We start from the raw sequence: 21,935 nt of genomic DNA on the forward strand, positions 1-21,935 counted from the left end.
GTAGGTTTGTTACGAAATACCTTTTCAATTTGCAACTCTTTTTTACGATGTTGCAAAGTTTTCGGCAGTTGCATCATTATTGCAGTAAACTGGGGACAAAAATCTCAACCCTGTATTTTGCTTGATAGGAAGGGCTGACTTCAGTAGAGAGTTTTCTTCACTGGAATTACACCTTCTGTTTTCGTGGAACGTAAGGCAATCAAATATCTGAGCAGAATTTGCGTTAACTTGGTCGAAAGTCCGTGGGACGGAAAAAAGGGGGAGTCAATTACGTAACACAAAAGTTAGAAACATGAATTGATCAGCTTCCTTTCCGTCGTGTTTACATTATGATACGACCACTGAAAAAACTATCTATAGTACACAGTTATTCGAATAGAATCTATAAACAGATTGAAAGCAATATGGAAAGCTCATCCAAGAAGTTGGTATTAACTCCGGTTATAACGACATCAAAAATTCCAATATTGGCCATCATTTCGGGATACTGCTACAAAAAAATACCACAGAGATGTATACCTCCAATTCTTTCGATTCTGGTAGAAATGATCGAAAACGAACCCGACAAAAATTGTAGCTCTGGTGCAGAGTATGACATTGTCCAGAAATTTTTTCCTTCCTTGTCAGAGATTATGGAATTAGTGGGATCGTCAATACGCTCATTTTTTAATTCCTCTGGGGTGAAAGAAAAGGAGACAGTGGAGCGTGACATAAAGTCAATTCATTACTACCTGCTACAGCAAATGTGGCAATTGAAATCGTACGATGATTTCTTTACTTTTTTGCTTTCTTCAGCCAACTTGTTGATTGACCCAAGCCCCCAACTAATAGGCTCTGCAAGAGGTTTACCAAATATCAACAAACCTAAAAAATCACTTTATTGCTCAAGTTTTCTTGGCAGCTTTATTTCAGTAATTGCATTGGGTGTGACAACGCTAACCTTTGAAGAAGGAATACAAATATGGAAAGGCTTCTTGCTGTATAGGAAAGAAACAGAATTACATTGGATTACTTTAAACGGAGTTGATAGTACACTTGAGTTCAATAACGCTAAAGACTACAGCACCTACTCAATGTTTGAGAAAGACATTTTACCTAATGCAACCATAGGGATAAATGAATCAACATCCCTGGTGTATTCTCATATGGATCTTGCGAGTTTATTTCAGTCACAAGTTTCCACTTTACAAAGGAAATCGTCCTCTTTGCCCAAGTCCTTAACGGAATTACTCAGCTCGTTGTCTCAATCGGATAGAAGCCTTATACCGTCTTCGTACCATGTGGAGCATTTGAATAGCTGGAGGCAGGCTGATTACGATAAATCATTTGATTCTCTCCATAGATATTTTGACTACATGATGTCGAATAGAAGGCAGTACTTTTATCATTATGCCCTTTTAGCTTTGGCAACCTTGCATAGTTCTTTTGGAGCAAATAAAGAAGCACTGAGAGCCATTGATGAAGCTATTCTAGTTGCCCGAGAAAATAAAGATTTAGATTGCTTAAACTACTTACTCACTTGGCTATTGAACTTTATTATCTCCAAGCCACAGCACTTTGTCAAACTGAAGGACCACCCATCGAGATCCGAAATTATGGATTTCTTACGTCTCAAAACTAAAGAAACAAAGAATCTATCATTGCAGTCAATTTCATTTCAGTTTGAAGTAGTTGTTTCTTTACTTGAGGGATCAAGCTTGACTGTTGTAATGGAAAATATGGTTAAAACCTTTTATCTGATATTGAATTTTGAGGATACTGACGAACTAAAGGGAATCTTCATAACTGCATGCCAGGTGGCAGATACAATTTGGAAAAGAATTGGTTATCCTTCAATTGGAAACCTTTACCTAGAAACAGCAATTGATTTTGCTAAAGAAAAAAATAATGAATTTGATCTTATTCTCTTATATATAAGAAAAGCAAATGACCTATATTTTGTGGGGGAAATAGATGAAAGTTTTCAACTACTATCATCAGTTAAAGATTCGGCTTTAAAGGATCTTTCAATGTCAAAGAAATGGAAAATGGGACACGATATCATACTTTTCTATCATTACCTGAATCAATGCAAATACCCTCAGAGCGATATTTTAATGGACAACATGATAGCCCTGGCTGAAGGCTTGGACGACCAAGAAGTTACAAATGAGTTGATTTATCAACGAGCAATTTACAATTTGAAAATCAATAATATTACCGAAGGCATTGGCATTATCACGAAACAACTGACGTCAATGAAAGAAAACTCTTTGGTTTACAACAATCATTGGTTTATAAGATTTCAAGTCCTTCTATCTTATACTTTTACGAATTACACACCATATCCTGAAAGAGGTATATCTATATTACTCAGTGCGGCCAATCGTGCACATGCTTGCTCACTTATATTCAACCTCTGCGAATGTATTATATGCTTGTGTAATCTGTTGTTAAAGGTGGACCCAATCCAATCGATTCCCGACGTTAAGGATTTACTTTCTGAATTTTTACCTAAAATTTTAGAAATAAAAAGAGTTGATATGATAGCTGATGCATACCATATACTATCCATAGTCGAGTTCATAGAGTTTGAGGAAACTCGAGGAACTTTGACTTCTGATGAATTTAACACAAAAGTTGCCATTGTGTTGAAGTACTTGAGTATTTCAATGAATGGTTATGAAAAAATGTTTGACTATGTCAACTTGAGGAAATCATTAGCTTTCGAAAAGAAGGTGGCTCATACATGTTTTTTGCATGATCTGGTAAAAAAAAATGCATCTAAACTAAAGGAACTTGATCTTTCCTTACTAAAGGAGCTTAATGACCCAAACTCATGACTCTTTCTAAAACTAGCCTACGATGTTTATAGCTTGTCCTTATTTTTTCCTACATAAATCTATATTGTTTGATAAACATTTGATCACCAATCGGGTATTTTTTGGTATTTTCGTATCATGACATCGGTTGTTCTCGTTACTTTCATCCGAGTATAGTATACACTGCAATCCACATTGCAGCAACTTTTTGCAACCTTGTTATTTACAGCTTCTCCAACTGCGTAGGCGGAACATGATCTGCAAAAGTTGATGTAATTCATACAATTCGTTTCTTTTACTTTTAGCCTATTCTTCAGTGTCAGCGCAGTCCTTAATTCTTCTTTTTTACAATTCTCACAAAGGCTCGAATCATCACTGGTCTTCAGATTCTCACTTTTATGGCAACATACACATGATACCACTTTGACATTAAGCAGCGTCACTCCGACACCTGTGTATGATAACATTTTTGGAATTTCTTTCACCCAAGCTCTAACATCCACGCCAAACAAATTAAATATTCTTTCCAGCGGCGGAATCAATACTTTATTAATATAGTAGTCAGAATCGAGTTCTAAGGCTGCATTATTCAGGAAGTCTTCGGGAGAAACGCACCTGTCTCTAAGAATTTCTTTGTTATGACCTTTTCTCACTAAGTAAAAAACACGTTCTTTGTATTGAGGTTCTGACCTGTGATCCTTTTGGACCCTTTTCATACTCAGTCGAGCACCTGGAGGTATATACTTTTCATTTTTGTACGTTCCCAATCTTACCTCTTTCGCAAAAAGGAAGTCTTGCAAGTTAATTTTGTTCTTTACGATTTTCAAGAACTCATCCAAAATATAATCTTTTATTTGAGAAATGTCCTTTGTTTCGAAAAGTATCAAAATTGCTTTTTCGAGTATTTTCTGCTGAGCAGGAATCCCATCTCTGCGAACAGTTTCAATACCTTTGGCGTCAAATTTTGGATTTACTTGACTCTCATGTTCAAAAGACCAACCAATGTATCTTTTTTTACTCACAAGGATAGAGGGTAAGTAGACCTTTTCGAATTTAAGCTTAATCGGTTCTGGATTCAATGATGTTACATGATTAGCCATTTCTTTACCAATTCTAAATGCATCAGCTTTAGTTTTTCCCGGTAGATAAACAAACAAAGAATCAGTGTCACCATAGACAACTTTAGCACCCCATTTGGAGGTCTTTTCAATTTCTTTAACAGCCTTTAGCAATGTTTCACGACCACATGAAACAATTGCATCCGCAACGTCTGAATTTGGCATTCTTCCAGAGTAAGATGCGGAAGTATATCCATATGTCACATTAGCAATTAGTTTCAAAGCCAGTTGCCTGTTGTTGTATAGTTTCCGAAGTACATCGTCGTCTTTGAATTCATTCATGGTGCTTTTGATATATATCCTTGCATTCAAAATTTCAGTCAACATCTTTGCAAGTACGGATTTCCTGATATTTTGTTTAGCAAACATAACACCATTTGGTGATATATTGATGTCGCTTTCCAAGAGTTTCAAAATGCCTTCGGGTGTTTTGTAGTTCGTGACACCCATTTTAGTATACTTATATGGATCGTAGTTTTTCAATTTCCCCAACATAGTGGAGTAACAGATATTGTATGCTATGATCAACGAAGGATACAAAGATTGGAAATCAAGAACAACAAGTGGACTCTTGAACATAGCACTATTAGGCTCCATAACTAAAGGGATGCACTCAAGTGAGTCCTGTTTAAAAACTTGCTTTTTTGATGGGGATATTAGCATGAAGTTTTCAGCTTTGGCTAATCTAACAAGCAAACACTCCACTTTGAACTGACTTCCTCTGTAAATCATTGAGTAAAAATCAATACCTAACAATTTAGATTGTTCATTTATTTTTTCTACTATTTCTAGTTTTGTAATCAGCTCCATTTCGTATTCTATTCTAGAATTATGATAGTTGATAACGTAGCTGAGATATTTTCCCTGGCCGCTAACCCACCAATTTGTCAACTGTTTCCAAGAAAAGGTTGGAATTCTTACATGAAATATGTGAAAAATAATATTTTCCAAGCTGTAATGATTCAAATTCAATTCACTTCGCAGCCTCCTCCATAAGTTGAATAGTTGCCTTCCCGTGATTCTGATTCCAGAAGCATGCGTATAGCCCCACCTATCGCCAATTTTGTTATTGTGTTTAAACACGACACGAGAAAGTCTTTGACACAAATCAATCTTGAACTTATACTTTGCTCTTTCAAGAATAAAGCCCCAAGATAAGGAATGCAATTCAAATCCAACAAGTATATCAGGATCAAGATATTCAACCAAAGAAACAAGTCCAATTAGCATCTCGTATTCACTGTCATAGCGAGTAATAGACAGTTCAGTTTGATTAGAAATTTTTGAAAGCTCTTCTGCAATGTTGCCATCAGTATTTACCAGACTACCACTTGCCGGAAAATCCTGGTCAAACGTAAAGTTCTCGATATTAGTTTTCCAGAACACTGCACATATCGCATCCACTTTAGGATCCGGCATCTTATTACCACTAGTGTTGATATGTATCTCAACAATTAACAAAAGCTGGTCCATGGTCAAGCTGCTATTAGCCATTCTCTCTGGTGGTGTTTTCAAAGATGCATATCTGAAACCTTTAAATTTTTGAGTGGGTCCCCTGATTTGGGAGTGGAATACAAAAGAAGGTGGATCTAAAACTTTTTCAGTGTCTAGCCAACTTTTTACATCTGCCGGGGAAGGCATTTTAGGTGTATAATTCCAAATGAATAAATCGTCTGTCCCCTTGGTAAAAGTATTTAGCTGAGTGCCTGAGGGGTAAAGATTGGTATCAACTTCAGTACAGTTTAGTTGAAACTTTTCTCCTGCAAATATGAAAGGTTTTGAATCAAAATTGCTCAACTTGGAATAAAATGGGTCAGGATATTCAATTTTGAGCATATGATAATTCGTTTGAAAAGAGTTCAAAAAATCATCCTTGCTGTGAACTTTAGGCTGCTGTAAGTTAAAACTATAGATTTTTTCCCCGTGATCTGAGTCTTCGAAATAATTAGTGAAAATCTCATGGGCAGATAGTTTTTCTCTCTGAGTAAAAATGGATGGTTCTCTGAGCTTTTTTTTGATATTGTCTGATTGTGTTGATTCCAAAAAGCGAAGATCAGAATTGTCAAACACAACAGATTCCTCTAAAGTAGATGCTCCCTGTAACTTTTCCGTGAGATTAGACACCGAATGGTCTGGGTTGGTACTGATTTCATTAGACTCATCAATTATCTCAACCTCTTCATTTTCAGTACTAGACTCGATGACTTCATCCTTCGGATAGCTGAATGGGTCCCCTACATTGTTATGGCCTGTTAGGTCAAAAATGTTCTGGTTTTCTATAATTGAAGAACTATTGGATGTGAAGGATTTGGAACATATTAATATTTGATCAAATATGTCGTCGCTTTTAGTGTCTATCATATCGGTATTAAGTAAATATTTTGGATTAGGATCAGGAAAATGGTGTAAAATACCAATACTTTGAAAACTGGAAGGAAAGGATGCCTCAGGCTTAGGAGATTTTAGCCGAGTGAATTCAGAATCATTAAACTTTTCGTAATACGACTTTTCCGACAGCTTCACACAATTAGAGAAAAGCTTGTCTATTTCTTCTTGGTCATTCCACCTTACCGAAGAGCTAACACTGCGGGGTGTTTTATCAAAAAGGCCTAGTTGAGAACCCCCAATTTGCAAGCCTCTACCTTTGCGCACGTTGTCAACATCATCTAACAATGATTTGGTTGAGCTGATATACTGCACCTTATCATCCAGCAATACATTATCGCATAGTCCGGGAATCTTTCTTTCATGAAGAGAGCTCCGATTAATAATCCACCCGGCAACTATATCAAGTTCCACCATGGTACGGCCAATTCTGGGAAGACTTTCAGGATCTAACACATTAATCCTACCATTCAGTGGGTATAAGTGCTCATTTAAAAACTTTTTGAGGCTAGAATCAATTTTCTGAGAATTGAAACGTGTAAAGTAGGTTTCAAAAAAAGTTTGATAGGCAGCAACATTGTACGAGTCATTGACTATAACTAAGGGAGTTCTCCAGATATAATCTGTGATATTAATCTCCTTCAAAGTATAGCAGTTGTAGTCTATGAGGAATTGTAAATTATAAGGAACATGAGATTCATATGGCTGAATGAACTTGTTAAAAACTTTTGACTCTCCGAGAAGTCTTGCAAGCCTAGTAACGTATTTGGGAGAGGTTAGGCTGATTTTCAAAAACGTCATATTTTGCAAATGGTAACCGTAGAATGGCATTCCAGTGACTATGGACAGATCTGAAACGTACGAATGAAAAAAATCGTTACAGCTCTCGTCACTGCTGCAATCATCATCATCATCAGTATCATCATCATCAAGATCATCGACGTCCACGTCCACCTCCCCGTTACCATATTGGTAATCATTTTCAACTTTGGTGTGATCTTGGCCGCCCAAAACTTGATCTGCTGGATCTCTTTCTTTAGTATATTTACGCTTTGCTTTCTTTCTATAGGTCCGAGGTTTCTTGTGCTTTTTTTTGAAAGATTCGGACAAAGCTTTGTTTATCTCCACAAGCCATCTATCCAACTCCGCAATGTTTTCAGGGCTCAATGCTAAGAAATCCCATCCATTTGCCTTCGGAAAGTTGATGTACAAATAGGGGAAAACATCATGAACATGTAACAAGCAGGTGTGGTTTGTGGGCAGCTTTCCAAAAATCCTGATTATTGGTACACGATTGATGTAAAATTTAGTAATCGATGGTTCAGTTTTCCCGTTTATGGTCACGACAGACTTGTCGAGCGGGGTGGGGGCAGATTGATACGAATCATACGTGATGATTCGCACATCCATCAGAAGCGTTATACAAGTAGGACAAGAGGGTCTGTAGGGCTGAAGTGTATGAATGTGGTGACACATATCCAGGAAGAAGAAAGTTCAATGAGGCATGAAAGACCGAAAAAACAGAAATAATGTTCACCGAGAAGGCTTGGCGTCGCTACTGGCAGCTCGCTAAATGCGATATAGGACGTGTAGTGGTTTGAAGGGCAGTCGATGTGGCCGGCATAAACATGCTCTCTTGAATTCGAATATACATTGTGGTGTAAACAACTGGTCGTGTCAATTAGAGTACCGAGGTATGGGGCGCAAGGGCAATCAAATTCCTGCCGTTGTTGTGCGAGCGGATGACTTTGCCGTTGATGTGATGCAAAACAGCGACGAAGGCAGGGAAGTTAGCGGCGACAAACTGGAGAGAGTAACCTGGACACGGGACAACATTGCCATATTACGAGAAGTCCTACCGCTATTGGAGAAGACTACAGAAGGGATCGTTGTGCGGTACAATTTTACACACTTGTCGAACATCTTGAAGATCGACCGGAAACACATATATGGAAAGATGATAGAGCTCTATCGAGGAGACGACGAGAACATGCCAGAAGCGGAGGTGCGAGAGGTGCTGGTAAAGTCTGCGATGGATCCGAGAGCCGATTCTGAGCCAGTGTCTGTAGACAGCCTGATCAATGTCGCTGCTGCGTCGAAGTTGCTGCACAGCAGACGTCTGCTGGGCCAGCCGAGTGGAGACGAGAGCAGTGTTGGGGAAAGTGATGAGAGTGACGAGAGTAGCGTGGAGGAGTCTCTTTTGCAGCGGGAGATACTTGAAAGTGACATATGAACGCTGTTGCGGGCGTGCCTGCTTGTTATGGCAAGTCTACGAGCCATTGGGCAATCACACGCTGCGAAAGCTCCTGCTCAATCTGGAATGACCTGAGGCACTCCATTCTTGGCAGCGGTGTTGGGCAGTGCAACTTTGGCAGAGGTAATCAACAGCAGAAGGGCTTCTCTTTTGCAGTGATAGTGTGGTACGCACAAGCCTCCAACAGCAGGGTACTAGACCCCTTTTCTATACGAAGGACACAAATAAGATGTGTATATTTCTGCATTGGTTTCTCAGCGAGACCGCCATAATCTACCTGGTGAATAATTACAATGAGCCCTCTCTTTCTTTGGAAAAGTTGAGCCATTGCCGCAGGGAGCTGTACAGACTAGCTTGGTTCGCCAAAGATGGGGACACGACCGTGCTGGGCTGGTGGGTTTCCTGCGGCGGCCCACCACCGACCGTCCGGGCCACGTCACCGACATTCCTGCTCTGGGTGGATCCGCAGATAAGAGTAGAGCCCATCCGCCCTTATACGTGCGTGTCTGAAAAAGACGGAGCGAGCGTGTTATGTTTCTTCACCACTATTGCTGGCGATTCATGTCAACTGGCAGCGGACCCGGCTCACCATTCTCCTCAGCAGAGCGTCCACACACACCCCTCCACCCACACCCATGTCCCTACGAAGAGACCTCTACAAGGGCAGAAACAGCACCCCGCTTGCCCAGGGCAAGTCCGGCTCCGACGAAAATAACCACTGGGTGAGAGACTGGTACGACCCTCTCGCCGCAAGTAAGGAGGACGCACTGCTACTGAACAGCAACAGCACTGCCGCCGCCAACTCGGTCCTTACCAACACCACCAACACCACGGCGTCAAATACCCCGGAGGCCTCCGACATGGCTGCAACTCCGCATGACGAGAAGACTCCGTTAACGCTGACGAACGAGCCTGCCCAGCTCCAAGGCTACGAGGTGAAGACCTGGGTCATCAGCAACAACGGCAGCGCCGCCGAGTCCTACACCGACTGCGACTTCGCCTCTAATCCTTCGGCCACCCACATCGACCTCAAGCAATATCGCTACCCTGCCGTCCTTCGCAAGGGTGTCAATCTGACTGCCACTAGCAGCAATAACCGTACCGCCGGCGCTAACGGCGACAACGACGGCGACAACGGCGATGACGGCGATAAGGCCGCCGGCGGAGACGGTATTTCCGCGACGGATATAAAGTCTGCTGTCGGCGGTACCGGTGTTTCCGGAGATACTCTTTTCAGCAGTAGTGCGGCGATCGGCCAATGATGGAAAATGACGCGTCCTGACAGGGAGAGGAGAGGAGAAGATGAAGATGGAGATGAAGATGGACCTGAAGATGAAGGAGACATTGTGTATGTAAGTAATTATGTAGGGAAAACGCAGGTAAGACCAAGAACCAAGCTCGACAGACATGTCTGCAGAGAATTTGCCGTGGGTGGAGAAGTACAGACCGCAATGCCTAGACGACGTCTATGGGCAGACGGAGACGGTGGGCACGATTAGGAAGTTTGCCAAAGAGGGCCGAATTCCGCATCTGTTGTTCTACGGACCACCGGGGAGCGGCAAGACGTCTACGATCATTGCGCTAGCTAAGGAGTTGTACGGGAAGAACTACAAAAACATGGTGCTCGAGCTGAACGCGTCGGACGACCGAGGTATCGATGTCGTGAGAGACCAGATCAAGAACTTCGCCAGCACGAGACAGATCTTCACAACCGGGTTCAAGCTGATCATCTTGGACGAGGCGGACGCGATGACAAACGTGGCGCAGAATGCGTTGAGACGGGTCATCGAGAAGTTCACGAAGAACACGAGGTTCTGCATCTTGGCAAACTACTCGAACAAGCTCAACCCGGCGTTGTTGTCCCGGTGCACCCGTTTCCGTTTTGCCCCGCTTTCCAACGACGCCGTGAGGGAGAGAGTCGAGTACGTGGCCAAGATGGAGCACTTGCACATCGAGGCGGAGGCCAAGGACACGCTGGTGTCGTTGAGCCACGGAGACATGCGGAAGGCCTTGAACGTGCTGCAGGCGTGCCAGTCGGCCCTCGACAACCCGGGAACGGACGAGATCGACTCGGACATGATCTACGACTGCATCGGGGCACCGAAGCCACGGTCCATAGAGACCATCTTTGACGCCATCGTGAAGAACGACTGGGCCGACGCGTTCAGCACAATGATCAAGATTCGCCGGGTCGAGGGACTAGCGTTGATCGACCTCATCAACTCCTTCGTGGACGTCCTCGACAAGTACGAGCTCAAGCCGGCTACGAAGGCCAAGCTTCTCCAGGGCCTTGCAGACATCGAGTACGGCATCTCCAAAGGCGGCAACGACAACATCCAGAGCACTGCTGTCATAGGGTGCATTAAGGACGCCCTGGAGTGCGAGGCCTGAGAGTGGGCCGGAGAAAAAAAGATGTGTATAGTATAGTATAGTATAGCATGGTTTAGCTCAATACCTGTATCTTGTTGGTAAAGGCTCGTCTGGTGCTTGTTTGTTCAACCCAGGCACTCGCATATATCTGCTAGGCAATTGACACATAATGCTCAGGAAGGCAGAACTTGAGGACTTGGTGAAACGACGGAGAGACGTTCAGGACCTCGATTTGGAATGGTTTGTCCGTGTCAAGGGTGAAGTGCTTACATTGCTGATGGATGTGAAAAGCGGGAACTTGGAGTCTCTCACGCAGGAGAGAATCGACAAGCTGCATAAGGATATTGAAATGGCGAAGCTGAAAACGGAACTGGGCCTTGATTTTGACCTCGCCAAATACAACATTTGCTACGCCGAGGTCGAGAAATACGACTTAACCATCAGCAGAATAATCACCGCCCATATAATAGCCTCTTCCAAAGAATTCAAGGACTTGACCAAGAAAATCGAGCTCACAAAGGAGCTTTTGGAGAATAGAAACCGTCTCAACAAAACGATACAGGACTATTTCACAAAGACCAAGACAATCAAACTAACGAGGACAGAACTCAACACGTTGTTCGACAGGGACACCAACGACTTGAAGCTGATATTGTCTTCTGGAAGGCTCATATACGAAGACAGAAATGACCCGACAAAGGACGAGTATGAGTTCACCTTCTCAAAAAACAGCTCCTTCAGGCTTTCCACTCAGGATTTAGAGAGACAGATCCAAACGCAAATACAGGAGTGCGACGACATCAGCAAACACATCGAGCAATCGAAAACCCAGTGGAAAACTGCAACCACAAAGTTAATCAGCCTCTTGGATACCATCGAGAATAAAATCCAGGTGTGAGATCTTTTTCCCTTGTACAGTTATAGACGTTTTCATTTTTAATTATGTGTATATATTTATTTACAGGTGTATTATCAAAATAATCATTCAACCATCATCCACAGGAGTCTAAACAGTTGTCTTTGGTTGTTCGGCAACTTCTTCTGGCTCAGCAATCTGGTTTGCCTCGCTGATCTTCTCGTCGACCAAATTCTGGATAACCATGATCTCCTTGGATGGAGGAATAACCAAATCGCTCTCCCTATATTCTAATATACCTTCACATGCAACTTTGAAGCCTTCCAGCGTCGAACCGTTTTCGAAGATCTTGTACACTTCAACAATATCTCTGAGGCTCTCAATTTTCACTTCACTCTTTTCCGAGAACTTTTCAAAGTACAAGGAGGAAATGTACTTGATACCTTGTAAGAACTCCTCATTGATAACGACAGATTCGTAAGTTGAGTTGATACCGTAGATAGCATACTGTAATCTTTCTAGCTTGTCAAACCATTCGTCCGTTTCCACATTCTCACTGTCCAAATATGATTGCTTGAATTCTTGAAGGTACTCAGCACCAACAACCTTGAATTCTGCCTTCGCATTTGCCAAAGATGCCTCTCTTTCAGTTAACACCTGTTTGATGGAAAGCATGGAGTCTTTGATTGCAGTTTCGAGCTGCATGCACTGCTGCATCTTTGCACTCCCGATGTCTTCGTAGATGACCTCTTCTCTCTGTATCCTGTTCATCTCTTTCAAACACACATACCACAGAGCGTGCAAATCCTCAAATGACTTCTTCCTCAAATCCTGCACCTTCCAAGATCTCCCCTGCACATCCAACTCATCTGGAGAACGGACAAATTTCTTTTTGTGGAAAAACTCCCATAGTGGGTGGTCATCTCTCACTTTGATGTTGTCTATGGTTGGAAGAATTGGCTTTCTGAGCTCCACATCTCTCGCAACTCTGTAACCCTTTGTTCTTGCCAGTCTGGCAGCAGCGGTACTAAAACGTGCTACTCCTACCATTCTTATTGTTTGTGCTTGTTTGGTGGCACCTACAACAGAGCCAGCAGCTTTCTCTAACAATTGGGTCCTTCTTCTACTAGCATCAAATCAATCATCTTCGATTTTCTAGTTACAGACCACAATGTGAGAAAATGGAAAAATGTGAGAAAAAAACCATTTTGAGCCGATCGACCGCAAAATGAATAGAAACGCAGTACTAATGATGGAATGAGTAAAGCAAGACAGAAGAAGGATGGGAGAAGGGCCCTTGGCAGAAGATATACAGCTAGGCTAAAGAACTGAAACAAGAAAGTACATATTAGACCATGCTTCGAAAGCTGGTAGCTTTCAAACGTGTGGCGAGCGTAAAGGCACAGCTCTTCCGCAGCTTTTCTAACTCCAAACGATATTGCACTGATGATGAAGTGTCGCCTCCAAAGGAAATTTTGAGTCCGCTGAAAGAGCTGAAGAAACTAAATGTGAAGATCCCTAAACCAAGTAAGATGCCCCCAAGACCTTCTATATTTGAAACGGACATTGAAGAGAAATTTATCAAGGGTGGGTCCGGGAAGGGCGGACAGAAAATCAACAAGACGAACTCCAAGGTCCAGCTCACACACATCCCGACGGGCCTGGTAGTCACGTCGCAGGCTACACGTTCACGAGACCAAAATAGGAAGATAGCCCGTCAGATTCTTGCGCTTAAGATCGAAGAGATGGAGAAAGGATTGCAGAGTAGGAAGCAGATTCTCATTGCCCGGAAGCAAATGGTGAAACAGAGAGCCAAGAAGAAGACCAAGGCCAAGTACAGAAAACTAGAAAGGTCTGCGAAAGGAGGACCGGAGGCAGAAGAAGTGGAGGATGAAGAAGTGATTGTCATAGTTGACGGTGAAGAAGAGGTGGTAGCGCCGGGAAAGGGGACAAAATAGGCATCAGCATTTGGCAAGACACTTGTACGAACTACTCCTTGTACATAGGTAATTGGATAAAAACCTTTAAATTTAATTTACAATAATTTGACTTATAATTTACACTTTAGAAGGAACTGCTCATCTGACAAAATCCATCTTGCTCGTCTTTAACCAGCGAGCCTGCTTCACATATCCTTTTTCTCCGTGGTAACTCTTCAATATTTTCTCCAACTTCGGGTCGTGTTTCTCAAACATCTCTATGCATTTGTTGGACCATATTCCGGGCTTCATAACTAATAACTCGGCACCATCGGTCTCGACGTAGTTCAACAATGACTCTTGGACAAGAGACTTGATAGAGTTACACCGGTAGATCAAAAACACAGTGTAGTACTCTTGCACGCCCTCCTCCAAGAGCCGCTTGCTAAGCTCTCTGGGAGCCAGTTTCTCTCCCTGCACAGAGAAAATCTTTTTGAAAGTGGTGATCAAGGCCTTCTTATCCGATACACTCGCAAGATTTATAGGTGGGCCGTACTTTCTGTACGATTTCTTGAATGCTACTTCTATGAATTCAGTAGTTGGTTCATCAACAAAGCCGTTGTAGTCAGACCCAGCTGTAGCTACTCCAATTGCTTTCTCAGTGTCGTTCACCATTTCAGTCGTTCCAGCACTGGAGCTAGGGATCGGTTCAGGAGAGAAACCATCCGATTCCTCCTTCTTGATGTTGCGGAATGGGTTGTCAAATTCAAAAATCTTAGTATCGTAAGCGGGTAGAGCAATGTAATATAGGTTTTCGTCGATAAACTCATTTTCTTGGGGGATGTTCGGAAAGTACAATCTTGGACAGTCGGTTTTCTTGATATGTTTTCTAGCCTGCAACCACTCTTTGTTAGCGATATTTGCAGGCAGCGGCTCCTCGTCGTTTTTTACCTCCATGATGTAATACTTGATGTAGTTGGCTATTCCAAAAATGGACAAGTAGTTCTTATACCGCTGTCTCCACGACTCCGGCGTGTGTGTATCGTACACTATTGCAAACTTGTCAAAAAAGTTTGTCGGGAAAACGACGGATTCGAACCCCTTGTCGTCGGTCACTATATCCAACTTGAGATATATTGTTTTGCATAGAAGCAAGTCATCTTCAGCTGTGTAGGGAGTCAGTTTGGACGTGATTTGTGTTGTTTTGATGTAGCTGCCACTGGCGTCCTTCAGCAATCTGTTCTTTTTGTCGACCTTGTACACATAGCCCACTTTGTACTTCAAGGTCCGCATTCTTTCACGAAGTGAGGCCGGAGTTCTGCGCCTGCTGACAAAATATGGCATCTTTGAGATCGCTTCGTAGATGCTGTGTCCCTTGATGCCCATCCAGTGCCGCTTTCTGATTTCCTCCATCAACACTTTGTCCTCTTCGTCGGTGAAGTAACGAACACTGTGGTCATCATAGTTCGCAATGGAGCCCTCAGATTTGTTGTGAGGAAAAATCAACTCACTTCCATGGACGCCGAGATGGTTTGATCCTGCTTCTTCTGCTTCCACCCCATCATCACCATCATTAATATCAGCACCGTTGCCGTTGCCGTTGCCGTTGCCATTTCCGCTGACCTCACCAGCTCCTGCATGGCCATGGCCGGGTACATCAAAATTGTAGTCGTCACCGGTACCTCCGATGCCACTCAGATCGTCGCCTCCGCCGGCTCCTGGCTGGTCCTTGCGCTCGCTGTATTGGTGGGGCACAGACTCTCTGTTTTTCGTCGGCACGTGAATCAAGTAGTTTGCAAACTCCTGCTGAGCACCTCTGTTGGCCGAGTCCTGGATCACTTCGTAAGAGTAGATGTGCGCTGTCTTGAGGTCCTCTGGAACGACGTAGTCGGGGCTGGAAATCACAATGCAGTTTTGAAGGAAGTCGTGCACGACTCTTCCTCCGTTGTCCTCCACCATGTCGACCAACCGCTCACTTCTGTTGAGGGGCGGACAGAGGTAGAAGTTGTACGGCTTCATGGCGGCGTCCACGAATATGTCAGATTTTCCAGACATGCTGCCGAGTTGTCCTTATGTGTGCTGCTGTAGTGTTGTTCTGTCCCTAGTCCAGACGAGCCGCTAAAAGTCGATCAAAGTCGTATAAAGCTTCTGTCTCTGCTTCTCACGTTCTCTGCTGTAAACAACTGCTTGTTTGACACGAGAAAAAAAAAACACAAACTTTACAGTGCGGTGTAAGGGTGGCGACGGGACCCGTCAAGGCGAGGGGCCCTCAGCACGAGGTCGCCAGCGACAGAGATGGGACTCTTCCGGCAAGACTGCCGAGCTTGCTGGAGAAGCCAGCATCCACGATAGACGGGGTTTATGGAGCCATCCAGGGCCATAACGCGTCTTATGTAATGCGGCCCTTCTACTGATGTTTTTTCGAGGACAGGAAGAGCCTCTATGGCCTGCCTTGCAGACTGAGTTTTTACTCCTCTCCCCACAATGTGCCCATTAAGCCCCATTGCTGCCGTACCCTCCAGGGAATGCTCACATGTACTATCATATACGTAGGAGACTGTCCTGGCTCCATCAACGTGTCCCTGCTCCGACCCCTCTGTCATGTAACCCGCCCCGATCAGGCCGGGGCGACCCCCCCTCTGCGGGGTCAAAGCGATCTGGCGAGCGAGGCGCCCCAACGGTGGAGCAACGGCGATCTGGCCGACGATAACAGGGCAGAGGCCGGACAGTCGGTGGACATCGATGGGTTTCTGTTTGGCTTCTAAGAGAGTCAAGGCAAGCAACCAGTGCAGCGTCCATGGGCGGAGAGTGGGGTGTCATCGAAAAGCACCAAAAGCAGGCACAGGACACGGAAACAGCTAAATCAGGACGACGATGTCACAAGAGAGAGGACGCAGCCACACCAGACTGCAGTCCTTATCGCCCCCTCAACGGGCCAAGTCGAGGTCACACTCACGGGGACGGTCACGGTCACGGGATCCGTCTCCATTCAGTCTGGACTCGAGGCTGTCGAACAGCTACAACCCGTTTCAAGTGCCTGTAGGGCGGGACCCGAAGGACTATGTACCAATTCTAGAAGACGACGAATCGAACATCGAGCTAGGCCCCGTTTTGCCGCAGTTCAGCTCGCAGAACGTGGAGATTGGCCTTAATGGTGCTGCTGATCTCGAGGAGGTGCTGATGCCAGCTTTGGTTGAGCACAAAGAGACCACGAAGGAGATCGAGGAAGATTTTAGAAAGCAGTTCGAGAAGGACGCCAAAGTGAAGGATGTGATGAAGAACAGAGAGAAGGATGGTAGCAGACCGAGGGCAGCTGATAGTAAGAACGGTTCCGGATCGGGAACTGGGTCAGGGACTTTGTCTAGGTCCGAGTCAGATGTGAAACAACAACGACCGGTTTCAGCAAATGATGAGGCGATTGCAGATTATGGAAACTCGAGCCCTGATTACTCTACAGATACAGGCTCAGTCTCATCTTCCGAGGAAACAGAGAACAAGAACGACACAGTTTCTGCAAACAAGTTCTACCATTACACAGTTGCGTCCTCGCAGGATGACCGAAGCAATCATTTTCAGGACCGCTACCAGGAGCCGTTTCTGGACACTCTGTCGAACAACTCGCTAGAGTACCATCCGAGCAGGGACTCGGGAATGCTGCACGAGGCTTTCCAATCGATTGACCAGAAACAGAGCAAATCACAACCCAGCTCTGTGCTACAATGGCTTGGAAAGATTCAGCCGAGATTCTCGGTAGGAAATATGATGAGCAGTGGTGCCAAGCGAGACAGACGTTCTAGTGAGTACGAGTTGGACTCTGCCGGCAGCGTCAGGTCGGACATCGAAAGTAACCCAATGAAGAAAAACTCATCCTCGAGAAATGTCTTCAAGATAGCCAACAATTTTATCCATGGCAAACCGCTTGACCCCCATTTTTACGCCAATTCGGATTTTGACGACATTTTGAGTTCCTTTCATGACAAGGACAACCTCGACAAGACAACGAGGAACGGTATCACATCGAACTTGATGAAGTTGTACAATCAGATTCCGGGATTTTCTGATGATGAGGTGTTTGGCGACGAGTATGAGGATGACGACGACGAAGGATCGAGTAGGCTGGAAGGCTCGTCTACTCGGATTCCCAAGAAAGTGGCTGAGAGAGTTCGCAAGTTCAGAAACAGCGGTATTTTCAGCAGAGAGAGTTCTAGGGAGAGATTCCATTCCCGGGAGCCCGGACGGGGGAAGGTCAACGGTAGCCACGATTCGATCAAGCTCCCGGACTTCAAGCTCCAGAAGGACGACAAAGAGCTCAAAAAGATCAAGCGGAAGGTGAAGAAGGAGAAGGCTGCAAGAATCACCGTGCATATTGTGGACTTAATACATAGGCAAGAGTTTTTGTTGACTTTGTGCAAGGCGTTCATGCTGTTTGGGGCCCCGAACCATCGTTTGGAAGAGTACATGTCATTGACAGCGAAGGTGCTCGAGGTGGAGGCGACGTTCATCTACCTGCCCGGAATGATGCTTGCGAATTTCTCCGACCCGGTGACCCGCACGAGCGACCTCAAGTTGGTGAGAGTGGGGCAGGGGTTGAACCTCAACAAACTGGACCAGGCGCACGACATTTACGAGTCGGTCGTGTACGACCGGATCGGGGTCGACCAGGCGTCGAAGGAGTTGGCGGACTTGTTCAGCAGCAAGGAGTTTCTCAACACGTACTGGATCATCCTGCTCTACGGGCTGTCAAGCATGTTTGTGTTGATCTTCTTCAACGGGGCGTGGCTCGACATGATCCCGTCTTTCTGCATGGGGGCGTTGCTAGGGTTTCTCCAGTGTGTTGTTGCGCCGAAGAACGCGCTCTACTCGTCGGTGTTCGAGGTGGGCTCTGCGATCCTGTTGAGCTTCATTGGACGGGCGATCGGGTCGATTGCAAACGGCCGATACTTCTGCTTCAGTGCGATAGTCTTGAGCGGGCTCTCGATGATTCTCCCCGGGTACATGATCTTGCGGGGCGCGTTGGAGATCCAGAGCAAGTCGATTGTGTCCGGGGTGGTGGGGATGTTCTACGCCATCATCTACTCGTTGTTTCTCGGGTTCGGGCTGACGCTTGGCGCCGGGTTGTACGGCTGGATCGACAAGAACGCCATCACAGAGACGTCGTGCTCCAACATCGGGCACATCGGCAACGTGTGGAAGCTCCTGTTCGTGCCGCTCTTCAACGTGTGTATGTCGCTCTCCTGCCAGGCCCGCTTCCACCAGTTGAGCATCATGGTGGTCATCGCGTGCTGCGGCTACGTCGTCACCTACTTCTCCTCCCTGCACTTCAGCATCACGCAGTTCAACTCCGCCCTCGGCTCCTTCGCCGTGGGCTTGCTCAGCAACATCTACGACCGCTGGCTGCGCTCCTACAGGCGCATCGGCTACTGCAGCACCAAGTTCACCAGCATGATCTGCGGCATCTTCGACCTCGTTCCGGGCGGCTTTGCCGCCCGAAACGTCCTCTCCAGCGGCCTCCTCCAGCTCGAGAACCAGCGCAACAACAACGGCACCGCCGACGCCGCCACCAGCACCGGCACCCTCACCTTCGGCATCTCCATGATCGAGATCGCCATCGGCATCACCGTGGGGCTCTTCATCTCCACCCTCGTCGTCTACCCGCTCGGCAACAAAAAGAGCCCCCATTCGGGCAACAGCATCGGTCTCTAGCCCTCCCTGCGCGGGAGGCTTCAACAGAACCGGATGGCGGCTCGCACGCTTTCTGCCGTCCCGCCGCCTCGCGGCTTTTTCCCTGCCCCGCCCCCTCGGCTGCCCGGCCTATATATAATCTCCACCTCTTCTCTCCGTTCTGCCATCCTAACCTGCTGTCTCTGTACCCCCTCCGCCTTCTCCTCTCTCCTCTCTACCTCCCCTCCATCTCCAACACCAACACTTTCGCTCTATACACCACAATGGACAGCTCAAAGATCATCGCCTACATCATTGCCATCATCTTCCCTCCTCTTGCCGTCTTGATGGCCAAGGGAGTCGGCATGGACTTGGTAATCAACATCGTCTTGTGCATCTTGGGATGGTTCCCAGGTATGCTTCATGCTGCCTACATTGTCTCCAAGAGCGAGTAGATGCCTTGCCTTTGGGCCCGGCACCCGGCTAGGCGACCCTCTGGCGACATCTGCGTCCGCCCGCCTCCTGTCCCCTGTGTATTGTTTATATTCTCCCGCTAATCTAATTTAAGTGAACTGTTATTGAGCCCACCGCCTGCTCCTGCCGCCCAGAACCTTCCGCCGCAAACGGCAAAGTGCAAACAGCGGCCGCCGTTACAGCCGTGCGGCGTCGGTCGGCCTAAAATTCCCGGGGCGCGGCGGCGGAGGCGCGGCGGGCGGAGACGAGCCCATGGCCCGGGGCAGGCCCGCCGTTGGGATCTGTCAAACGGGGCTTAAACGGCGAAGCAGGGCTCGGGGTAGCAGCAGGACGGAAGAGCAGGGAGGAAGGGGTCCAAAGCGACGGCGGGTGTGTCTGGATGCGTGTAGCAGATGTGGGTCGTGTGCGGATGAAGAGTGTTGGCGGGGTGGCAGAGACGTCGAGATGCAACTGGAGGCCGGAGAGGAGGCCGCAGAGGAGGCCCTAGAGGAGGAGACGTGGCCTGGAGAACACGCCAGGGTCTCGGACGCAGGCTTCGTGGTGCTGTTTGCCGGCACGTGCGTGGCCTACTGCTACTGCTGGCTGCATGTCTGCGACACAGCGTCCGTGGGCGCCCTGCTGGCGCCGCCGGAGACGCAGCACGGCCACAGACACCCGCCCCGGACACTGCCCTTGCTGCCACTGCGGCCGGCGTTGCCCCTTTTGCGGCACTCGCCGTTGCTGGAGCCCCCGAGAACGGTGTCTGCACCGGTGTCGTCGCCCGTGGTGGCGGGGCTGGTGATAGCGTGGTCCACCGTGGCCCTCGGCCTCGTCGTGATGGCGGGCGCCGCCAAGTGCTGCTCCAGCTACGCTGTGTTCCTGCGGGCGTGCCACTGCACAAGCTCGGCGCTTCTTGCCGCCGTCGCCGTCTACTGCGTCCTGCACCACCACACGTACCCCGGAGTCGTCCTTCTCTGTGCAGCAGCGGCGCTGCTTCTGTGCCGGAGGGTTCTGGCAGCGAAGTTCCAGCGCTCGGCAGCAGTTGCGGCACTTGTGGCCAGCGTCGCCAGACACAGCACGAGCCTGGCACTGGTGGCCAGCGCAGGAGCCGTGCTGGCCCTTCTTGTCAGGCTCACGTGGATAGTCCTCCTCTCGCAGATATACTACAAGTGGGAGCATCTGATCCGGTTTCACGCGGGCACGTTTGCGGACCCGGGGATGCTCCTCGTCACGGCGTTCAGCCTTGGGTCGGGGGCCTACCTCGCGGATGTCGTGTGCAACATCACCCTGCTTGCGCTGTCCGGCATGTACGCGTCGTGGTATTGGCGCCGAGAAATCAGCTTCCGGCACACCCGGACGGCCGTCAAAAACGCCCTGCTCCTCAAGGCTGGTTCCGCTTGCTTCGCCTCGTTCTTTGTGTCCGTTTCTGAGCTGCTCACGTTAATGCACAGCATCCTGCTAGCGGTGTTTTTTGTGAAAAGGACCACTTGTCTGGAAAAGAAACTTGCCCTGACCAACAGCTACGTGCTGACCTACGTCGCACTGTCCGATCTGTCGATCGTGGGGTCCGTAGACAGAGTCTCACAATCTCTAGGACCTGAACCGTGGGCTGCTCTCCAGAAGGACGGCATCGTCAACCACACGCTCCAGATCTGCTCGTTCACAATCAGCCTGCTAACCGCGGTGGTGTGCCACTTGTATCTTGCGCATCGGCAGCCCGGTTTTGGCCAACATCACAACTTCACAATTCTTTTCCCGCTTTTTGGATTCCTTCTGGCGCTGGAAATGTGTCGCATGGCTTTTCTCATTTTCACAGCAGGAAACAATACGCTTATTGTAGCGTTGAAGTCCCATCCCGAGGTAGCTAACCGCGGCGTCTCTACGAACTACAGATCGGATCTTCTCCATATCCAGGAACAATGGCCTACGCTCAACCCTTTTATTTAAGTTTGTATTAGCAGTATGCACAACGTAGACATCGTAACATCGTCAAAAAGCCGTTACTAGCACTCGCCCGGCAAGAAGTCCGAGTTAAGAAGTCAACACAATTCCGAGCTCGTTTGTTGCTACCAAAAAAAAACTGATAAAATGATAAAATGATAAAAAAATTAATAATTA

General features: G+C 46.7%; 12 protein-coding genes across 12 annotated transcripts; 9 read left to right on the forward strand and 3 right to left on the reverse strand.

The window, feature by feature from the left end:
• Window positions 1-365: 365 nt before the first annotated feature.
• PICMEDRAFT_18304 (hypothetical protein) lies at window positions 366-2,915 on the forward strand. The gene has a single exon (XM_019161941.1). The coding sequence runs from the start codon at window positions 405-407 to the stop codon at window positions 2,820-2,822; it is 2,418 nt and encodes an 805-aa protein (XP_019015502.1). The 5' UTR covers window positions 366-404; the 3' UTR covers window positions 2,823-2,915.
• On the reverse strand, window positions 2,766-7,750 carry PICMEDRAFT_18305 (hypothetical protein). The gene has a single exon (XM_019161942.1). The coding sequence runs from the start codon at window positions 7,712-7,714 to the stop codon at window positions 2,906-2,908; it is 4,809 nt and encodes a 1,602-aa protein (XP_019015503.1). The 5' UTR covers window positions 7,715-7,750; the 3' UTR covers window positions 2,766-2,905.
• Window positions 7,751-7,898: 148 nt separating this feature from the next.
• Window positions 7,899-8,708, forward strand: PICMEDRAFT_179251 (hypothetical protein; the record flags this gene model as incomplete). The annotated part of the gene is made up of 1 exon (XM_019161807.1): window positions 7,899-8,708. A coding segment is annotated over one exon (639 nt), but the record flags the coding sequence as incomplete, so codon positions are not given.
• Window positions 8,709-9,193: 485 nt separating this feature from the next.
• On the forward strand, window positions 9,194-9,820 carry PICMEDRAFT_74634 (hypothetical protein; the record flags this gene model as incomplete). The annotated part of the gene is made up of 1 exon (XM_019164825.1): window positions 9,194-9,820. One exon carries the CDS (start codon window positions 9,194-9,196, stop codon window positions 9,818-9,820), a length of 627 nt encoding a protein of 208 aa, XP_019015505.1.
• A 145-nt stretch (window positions 9,821-9,965) lies between these two features.
• Window positions 9,966-10,949, forward strand: PICMEDRAFT_74635 (hypothetical protein; the record flags this gene model as incomplete). The annotated part of the gene is made up of 1 exon (XM_019164826.1): window positions 9,966-10,949. The coding sequence occupies one exon, from the start codon at window positions 9,966-9,968 to the stop codon at window positions 10,947-10,949; it is 984 nt and encodes a 327-aa protein (XP_019015506.1).
• Window positions 10,950-11,097: 148 nt separating this feature from the next.
• On the forward strand, window positions 11,098-11,826 carry PICMEDRAFT_74636 (hypothetical protein; the record flags this gene model as incomplete). The annotated part of the gene is made up of 1 exon (XM_019164827.1): window positions 11,098-11,826. The coding sequence occupies one exon, from the start codon at window positions 11,098-11,100 to the stop codon at window positions 11,824-11,826; it is 729 nt and encodes a 242-aa protein (XP_019015507.1).
• Window positions 11,812-12,869, reverse strand: PICMEDRAFT_18308 (hypothetical protein). Its single transcript, XM_019161943.1, has one exon. The coding sequence runs from the start codon at window positions 12,832-12,834 to the stop codon at window positions 11,935-11,937; it is 900 nt and encodes a 299-aa protein (XP_019015508.1). The 5' UTR covers window positions 12,835-12,869; the 3' UTR covers window positions 11,812-11,934.
• Window positions 12,870-13,139: 270 nt separating this feature from the next.
• Window positions 13,140-13,742, forward strand: PICMEDRAFT_74638 (hypothetical protein; the record flags this gene model as incomplete). The annotated part of the gene is made up of 1 exon (XM_019164828.1): window positions 13,140-13,742. One exon carries the CDS (start codon window positions 13,140-13,142, stop codon window positions 13,740-13,742), a length of 603 nt encoding a protein of 200 aa, XP_019015509.1.
• A 120-nt stretch (window positions 13,743-13,862) lies between these two features.
• On the reverse strand, window positions 13,863-15,758 carry PICMEDRAFT_74639 (hypothetical protein; the record flags this gene model as incomplete). The annotated part of the gene is made up of 1 exon (XM_019164829.1): window positions 13,863-15,758. The coding sequence occupies one exon, from the start codon at window positions 15,756-15,758 to the stop codon at window positions 13,863-13,865; it is 1,896 nt and encodes a 631-aa protein (XP_019015510.1).
• A 2,364-nt stretch (window positions 15,759-18,122) lies between these two features.
• Window positions 18,123-19,406, forward strand: PICMEDRAFT_37201 (hypothetical protein; the record flags this gene model as incomplete). Its single annotated transcript, XM_019163066.1, has 1 exon — window positions 18,123-19,406. One exon carries the CDS (start codon window positions 18,123-18,125, stop codon window positions 19,404-19,406), a length of 1,284 nt encoding a protein of 427 aa, XP_019015511.1.
• Window positions 19,407-19,648: 242 nt separating this feature from the next.
• PICMEDRAFT_37045 (hypothetical protein) lies at window positions 19,649-19,819 on the forward strand (the record flags this gene model as incomplete). The annotated part of the gene is made up of 1 exon (XM_019163049.1): window positions 19,649-19,819. The coding sequence occupies one exon, from the start codon at window positions 19,649-19,651 to the stop codon at window positions 19,817-19,819; it is 171 nt and encodes a 56-aa protein (XP_019015512.1).
• Window positions 19,820-20,077: 258 nt separating this feature from the next.
• PICMEDRAFT_18312 (hypothetical protein) lies at window positions 20,078-21,908 on the forward strand. The gene has a single exon (XM_019161944.1). It carries the CDS (start codon window positions 20,283-20,285, stop codon window positions 21,762-21,764), a length of 1,482 nt encoding a protein of 493 aa, XP_019015513.1. The 5' UTR covers window positions 20,078-20,282; the 3' UTR covers window positions 21,765-21,908.
• Window positions 21,909-21,935: the final 27 nt, after the last annotated feature.

The sequence above is a fragment of the Pichia membranifaciens genome (genome assembly GCF_001661235.1).
Source record: "Pichia membranifaciens NRRL Y-2026 unplaced genomic scaffold PICMEscaffold_7, whole genome shotgun sequence".
Classification (NCBI taxonomy): domain Eukaryota; kingdom Fungi; phylum Ascomycota; class Pichiomycetes; order Pichiales; family Pichiaceae; genus Pichia; species Pichia membranifaciens.